Genomic DNA, 20,384 nt, shown 5'->3' with positions numbered 1-20,384 from the left:
ATATCTGGATCCATTCCCGGACACCCAGTCATTCCAATCAGAGTAACGGGAATTCTTATACTTACATTTGAGAATTTTAAAGCATTTCAAGATAAATACAGCTGCTCAAGTTATCACTGCTGAAATCCTGCTTTCCATCAGTGAGGAAGTCAATTAAGTTTCTACTCAATCTAATTAGAAAACCACCACCATCACCACCACCACCACCACCACCACCATCACCACCTCCACCACCACCACCACCACCCACCACCATCACCACCACCACCACCACCCAAAACGCACTGTTATTGAATTGCTTCCCATTCAGATAACACTTTTTTTTTTACAGGAACAGAAAACCTCATATTTTTTTCCACTGAATCTGCCAACGCTGTAGTTAGTAGTGCAACTTTACTTAAAAGCACCATCAAAGTTCACGGCTACCCTACAAGAAGGTTTCTGAGACTTTCAAACTTTACAGGAACAGACAGCCTCATCTTTGTCCTGAGGAGTGACTGGTGGATTTCAACAGCCCAACATTTACCTGGCAGTGCCAGCAACTACAGAAGCCAAACTCACTGTCATGGAGTCAATGCCAACTCAGAGGGAACCTATAAGAGTGAGCAGACAAGTTGATGGTTTCTAATTGCTGACCTTGCAGTTAGCGGCCTAACACAGAACCACTTGGCCACCAGGGCTCCTGGCAGCACCAACAGAGATCTTTAATTAAACAATAGAGAAATCAAAATTACACAAATAAGGAAAGAACCTCCCACCCACACCCAGAGTTTGACCAAAATGTATTAATGTTGACTAAACTATCTAGGGGGAGGGTTAATGACCAGGTGCTTCCTTATATTCATTTGTGAGACTATGAATTGGTACAGCTGTATTAAAACAAAATTTCATCCATATTTATCATCATCATTTGCAGTGATCACATTTCTTCTCTTAATCCAGTGTGTTTGTGTCTTTGCCTTTCCTGGTGGCACTGTTTGGGAAGCATTGAACGGCGTATCTCAAGGTCAGCAGTTCAAACTGCACTCAAGCTTAAACCTTGAGCACTAGGCTGATGAAAGGCTACCATCACAACAAAAGCCCAATATCCATTTTTGCGTCCACATGGATTAAGACTTCATTTGATGCTTGCTGACCATTTGCCAGCAGTGTATTTGGCTTTCCCCATTGGTCAAGTGTGTTCAAGGGTGGATTACTACCACTCTCCTGGCCATTCCAGGGAAGGGCAGTCTAGCTCTGGAAGACTTCCCCAAGTGTGCCCTGGATGGAATTTGGGGTACCAGAGTCTGCATGGTTTTGAGTTATATCCTGACTGCCTTAGTCACAGGATCCTGAATCAATCCTGTTTATTTTTCTATCTCTAATATTATATGTGTCCCAATCACAGTCAAATTTCTTCTTCTGCAGGCCCACCTGCAATTGTGATGTATTGATCTGCCACCAGTCATGCATGGGTGACAGTTGCCCTTGTGCGCTATGTTCTATTTAAGCAGCCAAGCTTCTTTGGTTGTCGGTATGGCCTCATGCCGATAGTCTCCGTCATCTGGATGTATTGGCTCTGTTTTTTCTTCATCCTGCTTGACTTAATGAATGTGAGGTCTCTTGTCTCCCCTAGAACAAAACCCACCAACTAACTTCTCCAAAGAAGATGAGACTATCTACTCCTGTAAAGACTTAAAGCTTGGGACTCCTATATAGGGGTCACAATGAATCATAATCAACTCCATGGCTGTGAGTTTGGGTTTTTAGCCTTTCCTGTAAGAACACATGCATACTTGTCCGTGGAGAGTGGATTCAAAGCACCAATCTTCCATCCATCAGTCCAATACTTAACACAGTGTGCTACTAGGGCTCTTTGGAAGGTGATATTCTGGCCCTCAAATGCCTTCAAGTGATAAACATGGCTTCTGCTGACATTTCAATCACAAGGATAGTGATATGACGCTTCCTATTGTCCAGAGAACTAGAAACATAGTCTCCATAAGAAACCAGGGAAGATTGCAGAAGTGGCTGAGCACTGCACTCTCTATGAGAACCTGCTACCTTGTAGGCATTCAATAAAGAGCAATAGTGAGCTATGCATTGAGCTGTGAATTGCGGGATCAGTGGTTCACACCCACCAACTGCTCCATGAGAGAAAGACAAGGCATTCTACTCCTGCAAAGATTTAAAGTCTCATAAGCACAAAGGGACAGTTGCACTCTGCCCTCATGTTCTCAGAGCCATGAAGTTGATTCTGACTCATAGTGACTCTCTAAGACAAGATAGAACGGCCCTGTGGATTTTCAAGTCTTTAAATCGTTAAAGGAGTAAAAAGCCTCCTCTTTCTCCTATGGAGTGGCTGGTAATTTCAAACTGCTGACCTTGTGGCTAACAACCCAATGTGTAACCCACTAGGCCCTATAGAGTCATTATGACTTTGGCTTGATGGCATTTAGTTTGGTATTACAAGTTTTAGAGAAAAAGGGGCCCTTTTTATTCTTGGATGAGTGCCTAAGGAAGCAAACTTCCTTGTAATTCTTCTTCTTCCTTTTTGTTTCAGTCCCTACTCTCTGACAAAGGAGCCCAGGTGGCACAGCGGATTATGTTTTCAGCTCCTAACCATCAGGTCAGCAGTTTGAGCTCACCAGACACTCCATAGGAGAAATATGAGGCTTTCTGTTCCCATCATGATTTACAGCCTTGTAACCCAAAAGAGCAGTTATACTGTCCTATAGGGTCACTGAGAGTCAGAATAGACCTGATGGTAGTAAATCAAGTTTAGTTTGGTATACTATGTGAGAGGGGTTTCAAATGCAAAATCACACAGTTTTCAAAACCCATCAAACCCACTGCCATTTAGTTACTTCTGACTTATTGTAACCCCCTATAGAATTGCAGAGACTGTAAATCTTTACAGAAAGAGATCGCATCATCTTTGTGTCATGGAACAGCTAGTGGGTTGGAATCACTGACCTAGGAGCTAGTAACCAAATGCCTATTAGTATCTCATGGCACCACCAATTTTCAAAAGGATTCTGTATATCTCTGCAGGAGGAATTCAACTTTCTTCATTCAACAGTGCGTTTCTGCACTGGCCTTTGGAATGACTTCTATCACCTCACAAACCGAAGATCAGTTACATGAAAGGGTCTGTTTTTATCAGAGTAGTTCAATGGTGAGGGATGGGACAGGTGGGAGACACTGTAAAGAGTTGGATGCTTTAAGTCAAGGGAATGCCAAGGGATTCTGGGCTACCTGTTTCATTGGGAGAAAGCACAGTTATCAGAAGAGATAGGCTTGAAGGATGCAGGATTTCTCACTGGAGGGGAAGTGTTGGGGGAAGACGTGGGGAGAGTGCATTGATGTGGGAAAATTCTAGCACTGGACTCATGCACCAGCACTCACGCAAGATCAGAATTGTAGGATACTGGGGATACAAAAAGGAAGGATGCTTCTGAGTGATGGAAGCCCACAAATAATTCCAAATGTGGTCGATTTCCACTTTCACCTTCCTTACATATACCCAATTACATTAAGGTGGGCACAGTCTCCTTTTCATCACAAAAGAAACATTTTGGAGCAGTAAGAATAAAAGTGACAGAAGAGATTAAAAAGGGGGGGAGTAGGAAACTGCCTGCAGCTGGGAAGAGCGGAAACAGCGTGTGCTGTAAAGGAAATCAGACCAGGGGTCTAATGTTTCACTTACTAGTCATGTGGACTCAGACACATGACACACTCTACGAGCCTCGGGGTCTTCATTTATGGAGTGTGTTTGATATGTACTGTCTGCTAAGATTGTAGCGGTGCATATCAAGCAGCTGGCACCACATCTGTCATCCACTGAGACATCAAACCGTGCCTGTTATTACTATGAATATTTTCACCCTAGAAAATACCATCCAATATGCTGAGATTTCTTTTTCTTTCTTTCCTTTTCAATCCAGGAAATATCAGAGAATAATGCAGTGCTGTAGATTGGCATGAAGAAAGGAAACCTGTAAATCCCCACCCCTTAGAGAATATATTCTTTCGTGTGGCTGTTGGGCACTTCTCCCCATCTGGATAGAATTCAGAATTCCTAGAATGTGTGCCAAGGACCAACTTCTTCCCTCCTCCTGGCCCTCCCAGGTGTCTTCAGATGAACACCATGCCTGTTCTCATTTCTTTCACCCCCACCAAATACGTACCTCATGTAGAACTTGCCCAATAATGTCAGTTAACTTAAATAACCAATTGTTTAATAGAGTGGGCGCTATCTTTCCTTTGCCAGGGCAAAAGAATGCCAACTGCTGGGCATCTCATTTCAAAAGAATATCATTTTTGTTTCTCAGAAATTTAATGGTGATGATGTGCATTAAATAAAAACCCCAGTCAGTACATGTATTCTAGCACAATGGAACAAGAGAATGGGATGCCTTCCAATCCTGCCCAGGAAAAGTTTATTGGTAATCCTAATGTAACTACCAAAACCAGTTCTCTATCCTACAGTGTCTTATCTGGCCCACGGGTGTCCCCCCAACCCCAACCTCATTTGATTCATCATCCAACTTAATTTAATATTAACTCACCGTGAAGAACTTAGTTTTCCAAAGTCCCAAACTGCCTCACCTCAGGGCATTTACACTTGACTGCTCTCATCTGAAAACCTCCCCCACCTCCTCACCTCTTGACTTCTTTCTGCCTTAGAGGGTATCTCGTCATGTTCCTTCTGTGACTTCTTTTCGTGATCTCCAAAGTTGTGTGACCAGGGGCTAGGGCCCTGTTTATTTGATTATTTCGAGTTCTACCAGGGAATTTTCCAAAGAGCAGATGGTCAATTAATGTTTAAAAAATAAACGAGCCAGTGTTCCAGAAGTCTGCTTTATTGCTTTTTATTTTTAAAGTTTACAGAAGAATAGAAGAAAAATCAGAAGTGCTGAATCAAACTTTTGGGGGAAAACTTCTTTTCTTTCTATTTCTTGATGACAACAATTTTATTGCTTATTTCTCTCACATTTTGAAGGCTGTGCCTATTCCAGTCTCATCTTCTCATGTGCCATGTGACTACATGTGATGAAAGGTTCACTGGGTTGCCTTATAAAAGGCAAACAATCATACTCTTAAACCTCAGAGGCAGCAAGCAGTAAAGGTGCAACCACTATTATTCATACACTTAGATTATGAAGTTTAGGAAATCTTTGGGTTTTTAAAAAACAGAACTATTTGACATTTTAACAACAAAAGATAAAGTACTCGTGCAGAACAGGTACAAATACATAACAGATACAGTTCCCTCTAGACTCACTTCAACACCCCAACTACTTAGAAATTTGACTGCTTACTTTAAACACAAAGTGAAGAAACTGCTTCTGACTTCACTAGAAGTGGAAAGAGCTGCCGGGAACCCTGAGATGTGCACTGGGTATAGCATTAGTACGAACAAGCGCTGCAAATCTGGATCGGGCTTTCTCTTCTTCATCTCTCAAAGCCTCCTCATACCAGGCTGGGAAGGCACTGGGCACGGTATTATGGACCCTGGCCAAAAACTCCAGGACTTCCATCTTGCTAGTTTCAGCCAGGGCTTTAGGACCCCACAGGAATTCGTAGCGTGGAGGCTCACTGTTGGGCACCTGCCGGTACTCCAGGTACTTTTCTTTCACCAAATCATTGGTGATGAGCTTCCTGGGCTCCCCATAGATGAAATGCTTCTTCCCTGCATGGATCCCCATCACATTAAGCACTTCCCAGATCACATCCTCGGTGGCGCTGTTCCCCTTCATGAAGATCACACACAGGACGGTCATCAGAAGGCCGCTCTTGGGCAAGACGTCCTCGCCAGGAAGGTTTCTATCACGGCTGCATCGCAACTTGCTGAACAGGGCATAGCAGTGCCTGGTGCTGTCGACTTCCCTCACGTCAATGCCAAAGGCCAGCACCATGAGCTCTGTGGTTCTTCTGAGGATCTCATGGAAGTGATCTCTATGCTTTTTAATGACATACTTCAGCATGTCTTCCTTTGTTGCGGTCTCTTTCATCTTGTACTTGCGCAGCAAGAAATGAACCAGCAAAATCGCCTTCTGGTCGAGAGGGGTCCTCGTCGGGGCAAAACTGAGAGAGGAGGCCGCTAACATGCTTGCCACCTTGTCGTCAAGCTGGCTGGCATCCCTCTCAGCTCTTTCAGCAGCAGCACCCGCAAAAGCTGTGGTGATGGAAAGGGCACTGCAAGGAGACTGGCTAGTGCTAGGTGACCCAGCTGTAGGCGCACTCTGGGAAGTAGCTCCCAAAACAGGAGAAGAGGAGGCAGGCCCTTCCTCTTCTGCTACAGTGGCCTGAGCATCCTTGAGATCCTGGGGGTCACCGCGAGCCAGGCGGCGTTTCTCCTGGGCACGCAGCTTGCTTTTATGACCGCGAGGCATGGCGATTCTGCCCAGGGACAGCAGGCACAGGAGTGTGATCAGGAGGGCAAGTGCTGTGAGCCCGCTGGAGAAGGGAGATGAGAGACTTTAAGCACCTTCCGAGGGGTGGTGCTGATATTGCTTTAACAGAGGCCACCAACGCACTTTTCCTTGAGGGCACATCTCTAACAACCCATAAGACTCCTGCGCTCCAGATCAGTTTGTCCCTTGAGAACCCTGTGAAGGAAGTTAAATTATGCCACAGGTTAAATTTGCCTGCTCTCCCTGCCTGGGGCTTCATGGGGCAGTGAGCTGAACCCAGTCTGGGCAGGCCTAGGCTCCTCAGGGGCCTCTCTGTTTGCTACATTCAGTTGCCATCAAGTCAATTCTTGAGCCCCCTCCCCTCTGGTTTACCTAAGGCAGCACCCTTTTCACAGAATTTCACCTTCCTGAGACTCCCAAACCCAAGGAGATGTAATTCCTGCTGTGACACCCTGAATTGACACAGGAGAAAGGGTCTGTCACCCCCTTTTTCCTGAATGATTACGGTTTTCAGTCCTTACTCATTAATATCCCACTAAGCCTTGGCCCCTACAACCCTAAGACCCCTGGATGGAAAAACGAGGCTCCTCTGCTATAACAGCTCTGCCTGGGGCCTAAAAGGGTGATCCTTAGCAGTAGGTCTCTGTGCCAGCTGGTACTCTGTTGTAGGCTACGTGTCCCCTCACGCAGGGCCCCCTTTTTTACTCCATGGAGTGACTGGGTGTTCTCACTCTGCTGACCTGAGACTACCAGCTCTGCTCAAGAACTTTAGTGCCTGGGATCACAAAACAAAATTGGAGATGCCAGGCATTTACCTAAAAGCTAGGCCACAGGCCTTCCATCTTGTATGGAGGATTGTGGGGTGGGCAGGGCAGGGCTCCTAGTGATGCAGCTGTCTTTCAGAAGGAGTAGGGCCTATATAAAGTAGTTCTCATGAAGGTCCTCCTTTTGACTCTCAACTGTGCTGTAGCCCTCTCCCTTACGGAAAGCTGAGGACAAATTCTTCAGACCATGGGTTTGATCCCCCTGAGACCCTTGAAGTAGAAATTCATGGGGCATTTCCTTCAAAGTGCTCCATCCTGATCGTTCCAGGAATAACAGAGGGCAGGGGTCTATGGGGTTTTGTTCCAATGAAGAATGGATCAGTGTCTTAGGCTAAATGGGAACCCCACAGCCCAAGGTAGGGGACCAAAGACAGGTGGCCTGGGCTGTCAGAGAAAACACATACTGACCTCTGGGGTGTGGTCAACAGCCAAACTTACAATTTGGGAAACATGTTTAGATCTGCTTTCTAAGAAGAAGCTGTCTCATATGATTGGGGACACTTGGATCTTTGGGCCTGATTTAACATTGCTCAGTCCAGTAAAGTACCTTTCATTTTGTTTTCTGACCTTTATTAATAGTAAGAAATACAGTGACATCTACTGAGTGTATGTGTGTGTGTGTGTCTACTGCTATGCGTAATTCACTCTTCATTCTTTATGCTTAATTATAATATTCTTTTTAAAAGGTAGTTCTCACCCTCAAAAAGAATTTTCAGGTAGTTATTAACACAGCCTTTGGAGTGATCTTGTCGCAACGAACCCAAACTTTGGTGCCATCCAGTTATCACCCCGTGGCGCTGACACTCATGATCTGGATGCTGCTGTAGTGAAACAATGGAAGCTGTCCTAAGGCACACTGCCAAGAATCAGGGGCTGGACTTTCTTTCTACTGCTTCTATCATTGGCAGATCTGTCTCAACCTCAGGGCATGCTCCACCTGCCATGCAGAAAAACGGGTTCAACACTGAGAGAGCCTCTCCTAGAGGATTCTGGTTTGTGTTGTCTCACTTCTACAGCTACTCCAGGGTTGATTTCAGAAACAGCGGCCCTTGTCTGGTTGCCACCTTGATCGCTACAGGCAAGGTACCAAATGTATAAATAATGTAAGGAGAATAGATATCTGAAAGAATGGCATAGGGATGCCTCCGACCTCCTCTGACTTTAGAATGGTGGAGGAAAGTCAAACTCAACATCAGTCCAATGATGTCAGAATTAGACATACTTCCATCCGCCAATATTTTTTTAAAATCAATTTGGATACTAACCATCCCTCACAAGAGACTCTACTTATCTGCTGGGTTTGATACCTAATTGCAGAGGTCACACAACTCACAGATTATATTCGTGATTATGAAGTCTATTAGCAAGATTAACAGACTACATTTCAGGGTCCAAAATGCCCAGGATACAATTATTCTGGTCAGTAGCACCTTGTCTCAGCTGTGCCCACAAGCAAGTCTTTCTCTGGTCCTCAGCCTCTCAGCTATACAACTTCTTTGGCTCTGTCCTGCTCAGTACTACAAAGCTCCTTTAGTCTGCCGAGAAGCCAAAGGATATGCCACCCTACCCAAAGCCTTAACTGGAAGGTGGTTAGCTCTAGCATCATGGAACAGCAAAGCTAGTTCCCTCAATTACATGTCTAGATGCATCCTACTCTACTATCAAGATTCCTGCCCAAGGGCATTCAGTTTTATTTTCTCTATGAGTGGGCTTGGAAGCCCGCTACTCTTGTCTCATGCTCTGCCTTTTAGTTCTGCTGCTGCTCCTCCGATGTAACAACTCTCTGTTTCCTGTGTTAAGGAGGGCCAGCACAACATAATCTCAGGTTCCAAAGAATGAACTCTGCTGTGACTCTTCTTTTTTCATGGTAGTGAAATCTTCCATTCCTGCTTCAGAGAAGAGTACTTTTATACCCAGCAGGATGGCCAAACCGACCAATCCCCATGTTAGCGTTCCATGTTTTCAAATCACAATTAGCTCCATTAGCAAACACTCCCAAGGGAATTATATAATCATTTGGCACTTCTTTCACCTTTACTTACCTGATCAATCAGGAAACGAGGAAATACACCCAATCTGCATGGTCGCAGTCATTTGGTGGAAGTTACAAAGACTATAGTTATGAGTCATATCAAATAAGTCACTGCACCATTCCTTTACAGTATCATTTCCCCATGACTAAACAACAAACATAGGGTACTGTTCTATGAAGATGCTGTGTCTTAGGCATTGGGCTGCTACCCAAAACAGCACTTTATGCCCACCTGCTATTCCGCAGGGGAAAGGTAGGACTGCCTGCTTCCATCAGAAACCCTATAAAAGGTTCCTGTGAGTTAGAATCAACTTGATGGCAGAGGGTAGTGAGTTTGGTTTGTGTGTGTGTGTGTGTGTGTGTGTATTGTTTTGTTTTTGGACCATTCCATTATTGAGTTTATTTTTAACCTAATTTTATCAGTAATTTTTATAGTTACCTCCTGAAAGATTGTGTACATTTTTATTAGGTTTCTTTTTAGTTAACTCCTGGATTTTATTGCTGTCGTAACTGGGATATTTTTTATTACTTGACCCAATTAATTATTGATTTTATAAGATCACACTCTTGATTTTGCTATTTGCTATACAGAGTATTCTGATGTCTTATTCATTTGAGTGTTATTTTTGTCCTGGTCCCTTTGGATTTTCTAATTAAATGACCATATAGTTTCCATTTATTATCTTTCTTTTCAATATTCCAATATGTTATTTATTTTTATATCCTTATTGCTCTAGTTATATTTTCCAGTAAAGTTCAACAGAAGTAGTACCATATATCTGTGCCTTAGTCATAACTTAATGACAACTATGTTCATATAAGTTTCATATAAGGACTTCATGTTAATATTAGTTTTCTGTATGTTTTAGCCAATGGAAACTCCCTTCTAATATTATTTAGGTAATTCCTTATTAGGAGAGGTGCCTTAATATGAATAAGTTTGACTCAAGTGTTCTTTTCTAGAGGTATCTTTGTCTCTTTAGCCGCATGCCTGCTAAATTCAGTTTGGTAATTTCCCATATTTTTTTATAGTTTGCATAAGATTTTTTATAGTTTATGTTAGTTAGCAATTACTTTTCCTCAATTATGTACTATGAACCTGATTGGTCTTGGAAAACATTGAGAAGGAGTGATGCTTAGCCTAGATTCAGTTTTCTATTGATTGATCAAAGTTTTTAATATCTGTTGTGAAAGGTTTGGCTAATTGCATTTGTCAAAAATCTTGGAGTTCATATTTCAATACATAATATGCATTTTTAAAATTGGCTAGAGAAATACAAAACATATGTAATAGTACCAAAAATAGTGTAATGATCCCAATATACCTGCCACGCAGCATCATCAATAAATACTCAAAACTCACTACCATTGACTCAATTATTACAACCACTACACCAATGAGCTTCTGACATTGGATATCTTTGCAAGAGTACAAAGCCTCTTTGTGGGTTTGAAATGCTAACCTGTAGTTAGTAGCCCAACAGGACAACTGTAGGCCACCAGTGGTCCTATCAACAGCTGTAGGTAAAAAAAAGTTTGATCAGATTAAAAGTGGTTTTTCACCTTATCTTTTGATCTCTATTTTGATCCATATAAAACATGTTCTAGTTTTTCCATATTTTCTGCTTTCTTTTCAATTGAGGTTTATATCTGTTTTACTTTGTTATGGCTGTTAGTTTTGGTTTTCATTTATGATTGTTTTTCTCTATATGAAATCCAGGAGAGGTAAATATATAGAGACAGTAACTGGATTAATGGTCCCTTGGGGATATAGCAGGGAAAGTTGGGGAGAATGAAGAGCTGATAACAATGAGTACAAGAATAAATCAAATGTTCTAAAATAGATTGTATATGCATCATCTCAATCAGTTTTAGTGTACCCTTTCCCTCCCATATTCATAGTTTGGTCCCCAAGTCCCCTCACCCACTCCCTCCTCCCTGATAAACCATTACATCAGTTACTGTCTCTATATGCCAACTCCTTCTGTGCTTCATAAACTGAGACACATAAGAAAAACAATAAAAATAAAACACAAAACAAACTAGACAAAAGGAAGAAAGAAAAGACTGCTGACAATATTAAAATAAGTCATAGGGAAATTTTCTGTTAAGGAATGCGCAAGAAATATTTAAACCTAGAGCAAATTTAGGATGGCTCAAGAAGGAGGTCAACAGACCAGGTTTCATATTATACTGCATTTTTACCCACAATAATCAAATTTACAATGATGTATACTAGTAAGGTGGTTCTCATCCCTTGACTGTGGCCTGAGGGGATCTCCCAGAGGTTTAATCCAAATAGGCACTCTGAAAATGGATTTTAGGCTCCCACTGTCCTCCATAGCCTACAAATTCGTTCCTCCCAATTTAAGCTCTGAAGCCTTTCCCTTCAACGTATTTGGATTTTGATATTCGTTGTCTTTGGATCACACAGGCTTCTTCCATGTGGACTTAGTTGACTCCTCACTTGGATGGCTGCTTGTTTGAATTCAAGCCTTTAAGACCCCAGACACTTTTCCAATTCATAGCCAGGCACCATCTGCTTTCTTCACCACACTTTGTTGCTTTGCTGCAGCACCTATAACTTCAGTCATCCCTTCATGAATACGAGTATCGAGCAGGGCCATATCATAATATCTGAGTGTGTTTGGCTTGAGGCTAGAATTAAGTGGGATCTTTTTTTAAAAACCATTTTATGGGGGGCTTATACAGCTCTTATCAAAATACATACATGCATCGATTGTGCCAAGCACATTTGTACATTTGTTGCCATCATCTTTTTCAAAACCTCTTCTTTCTACCCGAGCCCTTGGTATCAGCTCCTCATGGACTTGTATATTTTAGTGGTATACAAGTTCATTTTTTAAAAAGATATATATAGTTCTAAGGACTGTGTCTACATATAGAGAGTATAAACGTTATGTAATGTTTCTGGTTGGGGATTATTTTAACACATTTTCTATATTCATGTCCTAATGGTTCCTTTGATGTATGTGCAAAGGAAAGGTTACCTTATAAAAAATGGATGAGATTGTTTTATAATGAAAAAAGTAAAAGTTGTTTTGTTTTTAATTGTATTTGTTAATACTAGTCCAGAGGTAATATTGAATATTTCCAATAGAAGGAACGTTATGTCTGTGTGTCTTTATTTGCAATAAAGCTGGTAGTTATAGGAGATCATTACCTTCATTCATTCATTCACTAGGAGGTAAAAGATGGCAGTTCTCATGTCTACCATTCCTTCGGGAATTATTAGCTGAAATATTTATACAGATAAAGTCTTCCCTTCTTGGTTATATTGAGGTGATGGTAAAACGTAGTTGTGGTGTTCTTTTACATTAAATGTCTTCTGCATCTATAACGAACAATGCTATTTCTCTGACATCATTTATTTCTCCTTTCTCTTTTGTAGTTGATAATATCTACTTTTTTTTTTACAAATTTTTTTAAGAACTAGTTTTGATGTTTTGGTTTTACTATGATCCTTTTCCTTAGTTTTTGTATTTATCTATTTTCTCATCTTTTACTTCTTTGCGTTTAATATGCATTCATTTTCTCGCTTGTTGAATGCTCGCATATCTTAAATGTTTGTTTCCTAATAGACCTACAGGGATGAGGAACATCTGGCCATTGGGCCATATGAAGTCCATGAAATCATCAATACCACCTAGCATCATACACCTCACCAAAGATAAGCAGTTCCCGCCATCACGTTAGGAGTGACTTAATTAAACATTTGACCAGTATGGCCTGCAAATGATGTTATAAATATCCAAATGTCCCTTGGAAGAATAAAGGTACCCCGCCCCTGATTTAAGGCTACAATTGTCCCTCTTAATGGGTTGTATCTAACAGGTAGTTCTTCAGAGCTCTGTGTGCATGCTTGAAAAGTTTACAACTTGACTACATAGTTCTGGTCCACATGCAAGGAAAACAGTAAGTACAATTTTAACAGTCAACTGATGATCAGGGCAAAGTAAATTTATATCTTTAACTTAGAGGGAATTTAAAGTTATAAATTGATTACTCAAGAAATTGAGAAGCCACATAGGGAAAGGTCAGAAACCCTAGTAATTAGTAACACAATGAAATGATTCTCACCCCTGCAATTGAAGGACAAGGAGAGGAGGTAGTGTTACTAGGGTCATTAAGGTCAACAGGATCAGGAATCATTGTGGTCCCGTTTTATGGGTGCCATAGAGAGGATATAGCCATTGAAGGGGAAACCACCTGACACACAAAAGGAAGCTGGGCAGTGAAAGGATGAGGTATGAAACTGGAGGCAAGTAAGATCAAAACTGATGTATCACACTGACAAATTAATTGGAGAAATTATGCCTAATTTGATACAGAAAAGTGTCTTATAAAAATCACTGATATTTACTTATGGTAAAATAATGTTATCAGGCTAAATAAAGCATATCTAATCAAAACAAAGAAACACTAAACAAATGTCACATTAGCTTTTGTTTTCAAATTGTGGTAGTACACAGAAATTACTGACTACATATTACATAGGCATGTAGCAAGGTTGGTAAGATCTCATCTCAAGTACTTTGGGCAGCCAAGAGAGATCAGTCTCTGGAGAAGGACATTGTTCTTGTTAAAGCTGAGGGGCAGCAAAAAAGAGGAAGGTACTTGGCAAGATGGATCAACCCAGCAACTACAACAAAGGGCACAAACGTAAGAACAATTGTGAGGATGGCAGTGTTTCATTCTGTTGGACATGGATCTCTAAGAGTCGGAACCAACTGGACAATACCTCTTAAGAACAACACTCAACATTTGAATAAAAGTATAGAATAGTACTGTAATGGGAATAAGACAAAATAACAGGGATAGGGATTAAAAGTAATACATAGAGCTTACAAAATAACTGATCATTAGACTGTGTATGGGGAAAATCTGAAAAAAGAAATTCTTCAATCAAAAAAATTAAAAGTTGTTTGGTATAAAATCAATATATAAAAACAAGCTTTATTTCTATAGTACCAGAAAACATGAAATTAAAATAAAATACAACTTTTATGTTATCATAACAAATACCATGGAGTTAGAACAAATCTCATAAAAAGTGTAAGAACTGTCGAAACAGCAGAAATTTTGTCATTTGGAGCAATTAACAATAATTAACCAAATAGTGCAGGTTCATAGATTGGAAGATTTAATGTGGTCAATATTATCACTTTCTTCAACTTTAAGTTATAGATGCACTGAAAATACAATAAAAAACTCAGTAGACTTTTCATGTGAATGTGTATGAAGGACTTCAAAAGTTCCTGGGAAAATGAAATGAAAAGATAATAGACGTTTTCCCAGAAATTTTCTGAGTATGTGTGTAAAACTTGGCAAGCTGATTTTTAAAGGAAATAAATTCACATGGAAGTGGCTAGTCACAATGGATGGATGGATGGATAGTGATAAGAGTTGTATGAACCCCAATAAAATCATTTTTAAAAAAGAAAAAGAAAGATGGAGAAGACAAAAACACAATATACCAAAATATTTGGGATGTGGCCAAAGCTGTGCTCAAAAGTAGATATGTAACTGCAAATAGCTACATTTAAAAAGAAAAAATTATATCAAATCAGTAATCTGACTTTACATCTAAACTGATGCAAAGTAAGTGGAAGGAAGCACATTACAATACACTGAAATATATAATAGGAAAATTATGGAGAGGATTAATGAAACCAGAAGTTGGTTCTTTGGAAAGACAAAGAAGACATTTTTTTAACTAGAATAACTAATAAAACACAAAGTCAAGGAATAGAACTACCCCACAGGGTTTCTAAGACTGTGAACCTTTAGAGGATCAGGCAGTCTCTGCTTTCTCCCATGGAACATCTGCTTGGTTTGAACTGTTAACCTTGTGGTTAGCAACCTGACACTTAAACCACTGTATTATCAGGGTTCCAGAAAACAAGAAAGAAACAACTAAATAAAATTACAAATCAAATGGGGACATTAATATTAAATTTAATGTAGACATAGAATTTAAATCAGAAATTTAAAACATCATAAGAGAATACTATGAATATACCATCCAAATGAAATAGGTAAATTGTGAAATATGTTAAATTTACAAAAATTGACTCAAGAAGAAATAGGAAATATTTTAGTACAAAATTTGCATCAGTAATATAAAACCTCCAAACAAAGGAAGCTTCAGGGCTTGACAGGGTCACTGATTAATTCTACCAAATATCTAAGGATAAAGTAACACCAGTTCTTCACAAAATTTTTTAACACATTCTATGAGGCAAGCATTACCCTGACACCCATGCAAGAGAAAGATACCACAATTTTAAAAAATCACAGACCTTGTGAATATAGATGCAGCAACCTTAACAAAATACTCACAAATTGAATCTTAAAACAGATAAAAATAATTGTATGCCTATGCAGGAGAAATTTATCCCAGTAATGCAAGGGTATCTCAACATATATAAAACAACAGGAAAAACATTCATCTCAACAGATGCAGACAAAGCATTAGACAAAATCCAATACACTTTCATGATCAAAACATTCAGCAAAATATAAATAAAAGGGAAATTTTTGAACCTATAAAAATCACTTATCACACACAAAAGCCCACAGGTAACATCCTACACTGAGGTGAAAAACTGAAAACTTTTCCCCTGAGACCAATAACAAGACAACGTCACCCAATTTTACCACTGTTATTCGGGGAAGAAGAATTCGGCAAGAACCAGGTAAAGAAAGGCATCCAGAATGGAAAAGAAGAGAGTAAACGGTCATTGTTCACAGATGTGATTTTCTTCATACAAAATTCCCATCAACCACCTACATGCAGAAAACCTACTAGACTTAACAAAGAAATTCAATAAAATTCGCAGGGTAAAAGATCAACAAACAAAAAATAAATAAATAAATAAAAAATAAAAAATAAAAAATAAAAAAAAGATCAACAAACAATAAGCAGTTACATTTTTATTCACTAGCAATGAACTTTCTGAAAAGGAAATTAGGAAAATAATTTCACCTATAACAGCTTTGAAGAAAAGGCACTGTGGCGTGGTGCCATTGAATCAATGCTGATACAGCAAACACCATCCCGTTCCGCATGCTTGAACCTGTTGTTGCAGACACTGTGTCCACCCATCTCCTGGACAGTTCCTTTTTCACTGACTTGATTGTCCTTATCCAGAGACCGGCGAAGTTTTTAAATCTTTGCTTACAAGGAGCATTCTGACTGTCCTTCCTCAAAGACAGACTTGCTCATTCTTTTGGCAGTTGACGGTACTTTTTTTTCTAGTACCATAATTCTAATTCATCAATTCTTCCGGGATCTGCCTTATCCATTGTCTAATTTTTGCATGTGTATGAGGTTATTGACAATAATGTCTTGGATCGGATACATCTTTGCTTTCAAATTGACATCTTTGCACTTGAGACCTTTTGCAATAGATTTCCCAATGCAATGCATCGTTTTATTTCTTGATGTACTGCTCCCATAGGTGTTGATTATAGATTTCAGTAAAATAAAATCCTTGACAATGTCAATATTTTCTCCACTTATCAAGATGATGCTTATTGGTCAAGTGGCGAGTCTTCCTGTTTTCTGTATGTTGTGAGGAGCCCTGGGTCACAATTCAAAACCATCAGCCCCTCCACAGGAGAAAGATGAGACTTTCTACTCCTGTAAAAAGTTACAGTCTCTAAAACCCACAGGATGGTTCTTTGTCCTACAGGGTCACTAGGAATTGGAATCAAGTTGATGGCAGTGAATTTAAAGTTGGGTTTTGGTTTTTGTTTATTCCAGTTTTATTGGCACATAAACAATTGTTCAATCATGTCAAGAATTGTCTAATCATTATCACACTCAATTTCAAAGCATTTACTTCATTTCCCTGTGACTAAATCACCATTAAAACGACCTGTGTAATCACTTTCAGTTATAGTGCTCCCTCCTCCACCCGCCTTCACTGTTGACTCCAGAAATCCCCTCACCCTCCACACCTCCCCCCTACCCACCCTATATGCCCTACAAATCCTTAGATCAATTACTATATTTATGCGTCCACTCCTTCTGTGCTTCATAAACTGTCAAACCCAAGGGAACCAATAAAGAACAAAAATGAAATGAAGTGGTAAGGATAAAACAATAACAATATAAAGATTAAAATACCACAATGAGCAGGAAAGAAAAGACCACTATCAATATTTTAAAAGTCACGATCAAGCTAGAGATCAAATTCAGGTTGGGTCTTGAGGGAGGTCAACTGGCCAAGTATCAAGTTTTATCCAGCCTAATCAGGATTACAATGATCTATGTTTGATGGTAAGGCTGTGCCACACTTTTGCCTATGGCTAGAGGGGATCCGCCAGTGGTTTAATCTGACCACAGCTGGTTTTTGTGTTCCCATTGTCCTCCACAATTTAGAGGGGTTTTTTGGTTGTTGTTGCCATTCAAGTTTATGGTGAGGTGTAGTTTTATGGAAGGCTATAGTTTTTTATCTTCATCACTAAGTGTTTCAAGCCTTCTTCACTTTCAGCCAACAAGACTATGTTACCTGCAGATTAGAGTTATTAATGACTCCTCCAATCCTGATGCTGCATTTTTGTTCATACTCTCCAACTTCTTAGGTTATTGATGACCATACAGATTGATTAAGTATAGTGAAAGGATGCTTCTCTCTCTCTCTTTTTCACACACACACACACACACACACACACACACACACACTCCTCTTGATTTTAAATCAAGCAATTTCTCTTTGTTTTGAAATTACTGTCTCTTGATCTATGTACAGGTTCTGCATGATCACAAATGTTCTGAAATTCTCATTCACTGCAATAGTATCCAGAATTTGTCATGACTATACAGGAGAAGGCCTTTGCATAGTCAATAAAACACAGGTTAAAAATTTTTATTTTCCCCCTTCCAGCAAAGATCCTTCTGTTATTAGCTATGATATCCTTTGTTCCACATCCTCTTCTGGACGTGATGCTGGGAGATAAAACAATAAATTTATCATAGAAGGTTAAATATTTTTTCACTGAAAAATGAAAACTATTTCTGAAAGAAATTAAACATAATCTAAGTAAATTAAAAGATATTCAATGTTCATGAATTAGAAGACTTTGTGTTGTTAAAATGTCAGTGCTTCCTAAAGCAATCTACATACTCAGGGAACTCCTTATCAAAAACCCAAAGGCCTTTGTTGCAGAAACAATATCGAAAAGAAAAACTAAGTCAGAGGATTCATACTTCCCTCTTTGGATTTTCACTACAAACCTTCAGGAATCAAAACAATGTGGTAGTGACATATGGCTAGATGTATTGAATAGTGGAATGGAATTTCCAGGTTAGAAACAAACCCAAATATGTATAGCCAATTGTTACCTAATAAAAGTACCAGGACTATTAAACGGGGAAATAGCTCCATACATATTTCTGGGACTACTGGGCAAATTCTTTGACCCCCACCTCACACTACAGGCAAAAATCAAGTACAAATTGAACAAAGACCTAAATAGAAGACTGAAAAACATAAAATTCTTAGGAAAACACAGAGAGAAATTGCCATGGCTTTGGATGTGAAAAAATCAATAAACAGGACTTCATAAAATTAAAGAAATTTTGTGGAACAAAGGATGTTATCAACAATAGGAAAATAGACCCTATAGAAAGGTTGAAAATATCTTTAAGTCGTATATTTGATATAAAAATAACCAAACTCTGCCATTGAGTGAAGTGTGACTTGAGTCAACCCTATAGGACAAGGTAAAACTACCCCTGTGATTTTCCCAGGCCCTAACTCTTTATAAAAGTAGAAAATCTTATCTGTCTCTCAAACTGCTGATCTTGAGTTTAGCAGACTAACCTGTAACCACTGTGCTACAAGGGTTCCTCCATAGCAACCCTACAGGGAAGAATAGAACTGCTGAAAGAGTTTTTACCTTGTCACACTTAATGGAAGCAGCTGTTTCACCTTTATCCCTCAGAGAGGATGGTGTATTCAAATCATCAACCTTTTAACTGGTTGGCCAATGCTTACCTCAATATTCCATAGAGCACTTCCTGTATGATAAGACACCTAATGGTATATTGTAAGCAGATATAATCATGGGGATGTAAGTGACAATAGGTAGACTGAAGGGAAAAGCAAAGCTCTTGGTAGTTGGGTAAACGTCCTAGAAGTTTGGACATAGGGCTAGTGTCATACTATATTCTATTTTAGTATCTATAGAAATGTATAAAATATAGCATATTTTAGGCAAAATCAGAGGAGATAAGTAATTGAAAATGATAAAGAATTAGAAAAAATTAATATAGAGATGATATACATGGATCCAAAAATAAAGCTAACATATACATTTTATTAAGCACAGAGCATTAAAAATTTTTATTTTAGAAAAGATTAACTGCAATATATTCCATGATAACTGAAATGCTACTTAACAGAAAATTGAACTTTTCAGATAGGTTCTGTAAGCAGGACCTAGATAGCAAATGGATTACATTCCTAAATCAAATTGTATGATGTAGGTAGGAAATTGCAATCAAGCATAAGACAGGATTTGCTATATTAATATAGACTACAGAATAAAGGAAATTGGTATTGACAAAATGAAGAGATATTATCAAAATAGAGTCAATACACCAAGAACACATAGTCCTAAATATGGATATACAAAAAAGCAGGATTTCAAAATAGCTAAAATTGGCATAATGGAAAGGAGAGATAGTTAAACCCATAATAATAGTTGTTAACTTCAGCATCTCTAACCAGGAATGAAAATAGCAACTTGACAAAAATAATTAAAATACAGAATTGAACAACACATCAACCAGATTATGGCTGCGTATATACCAATAGAATCTAATATTTATAAAACCCTTTATTGGAGGCTCTTACAGCTCTTATCACAATCCACACATACATCTATTGTGTCAAGCACGTTTGTGCATATGTTGCCGTCATCATTTTCAAAACATTTTCTTTCTATTTGAGCCCTTAGTATCAGCTAATTTACCGCCACCCCTCCCTCATAATCCCATGATAATTAAAAAATTATTATTTTGTCCTGTCTTACACCAACTGCTGTCTCCCTTCTCCAACTTTCTGTTACCTCTCCTCATAGGGGGGGGGAGTTATA

At 39.3% G+C, this 20,384-nt stretch overlaps 1 protein-coding gene across 1 annotated transcript in view; it reads right to left on the bottom strand.

Moving 5' to 3' along the window:
* Positions 1–5,339: 5,339 nt before the first annotated feature.
* Positions 5,340–20,384, bottom strand: part of LOC142433238 (melanoma-associated antigen B18-like) — a 56,742-nt gene continuing 41,697 nt past the window's right edge. Inside the window, exons 3-4 of the mRNA XM_075538325.1 lie at positions 6,115–6,441; positions 5,340–6,069 (exon numbers count right to left, since the gene is read on the bottom strand). Of these exons, the coding sequence (XP_075394440.1) occupies positions 5,340–6,069; positions 6,115–6,441 (1,057 nt within the window). The remainder of the gene's footprint in view (positions 6,070–6,114; positions 6,442–20,384) is intronic.

This window comes from Tenrec ecaudatus, chromosome X (genome assembly GCF_050624435.1).
Source record: "Tenrec ecaudatus isolate mTenEca1 chromosome X, mTenEca1.hap1, whole genome shotgun sequence".
In the NCBI taxonomy this organism is placed as follows: domain Eukaryota; kingdom Metazoa; phylum Chordata; class Mammalia; order Afrosoricida; family Tenrecidae; genus Tenrec; species Tenrec ecaudatus.
Note: the sequence above shows the minus strand (reverse complement) of the source record. Positions and strands in the feature narration are given on the sequence as shown.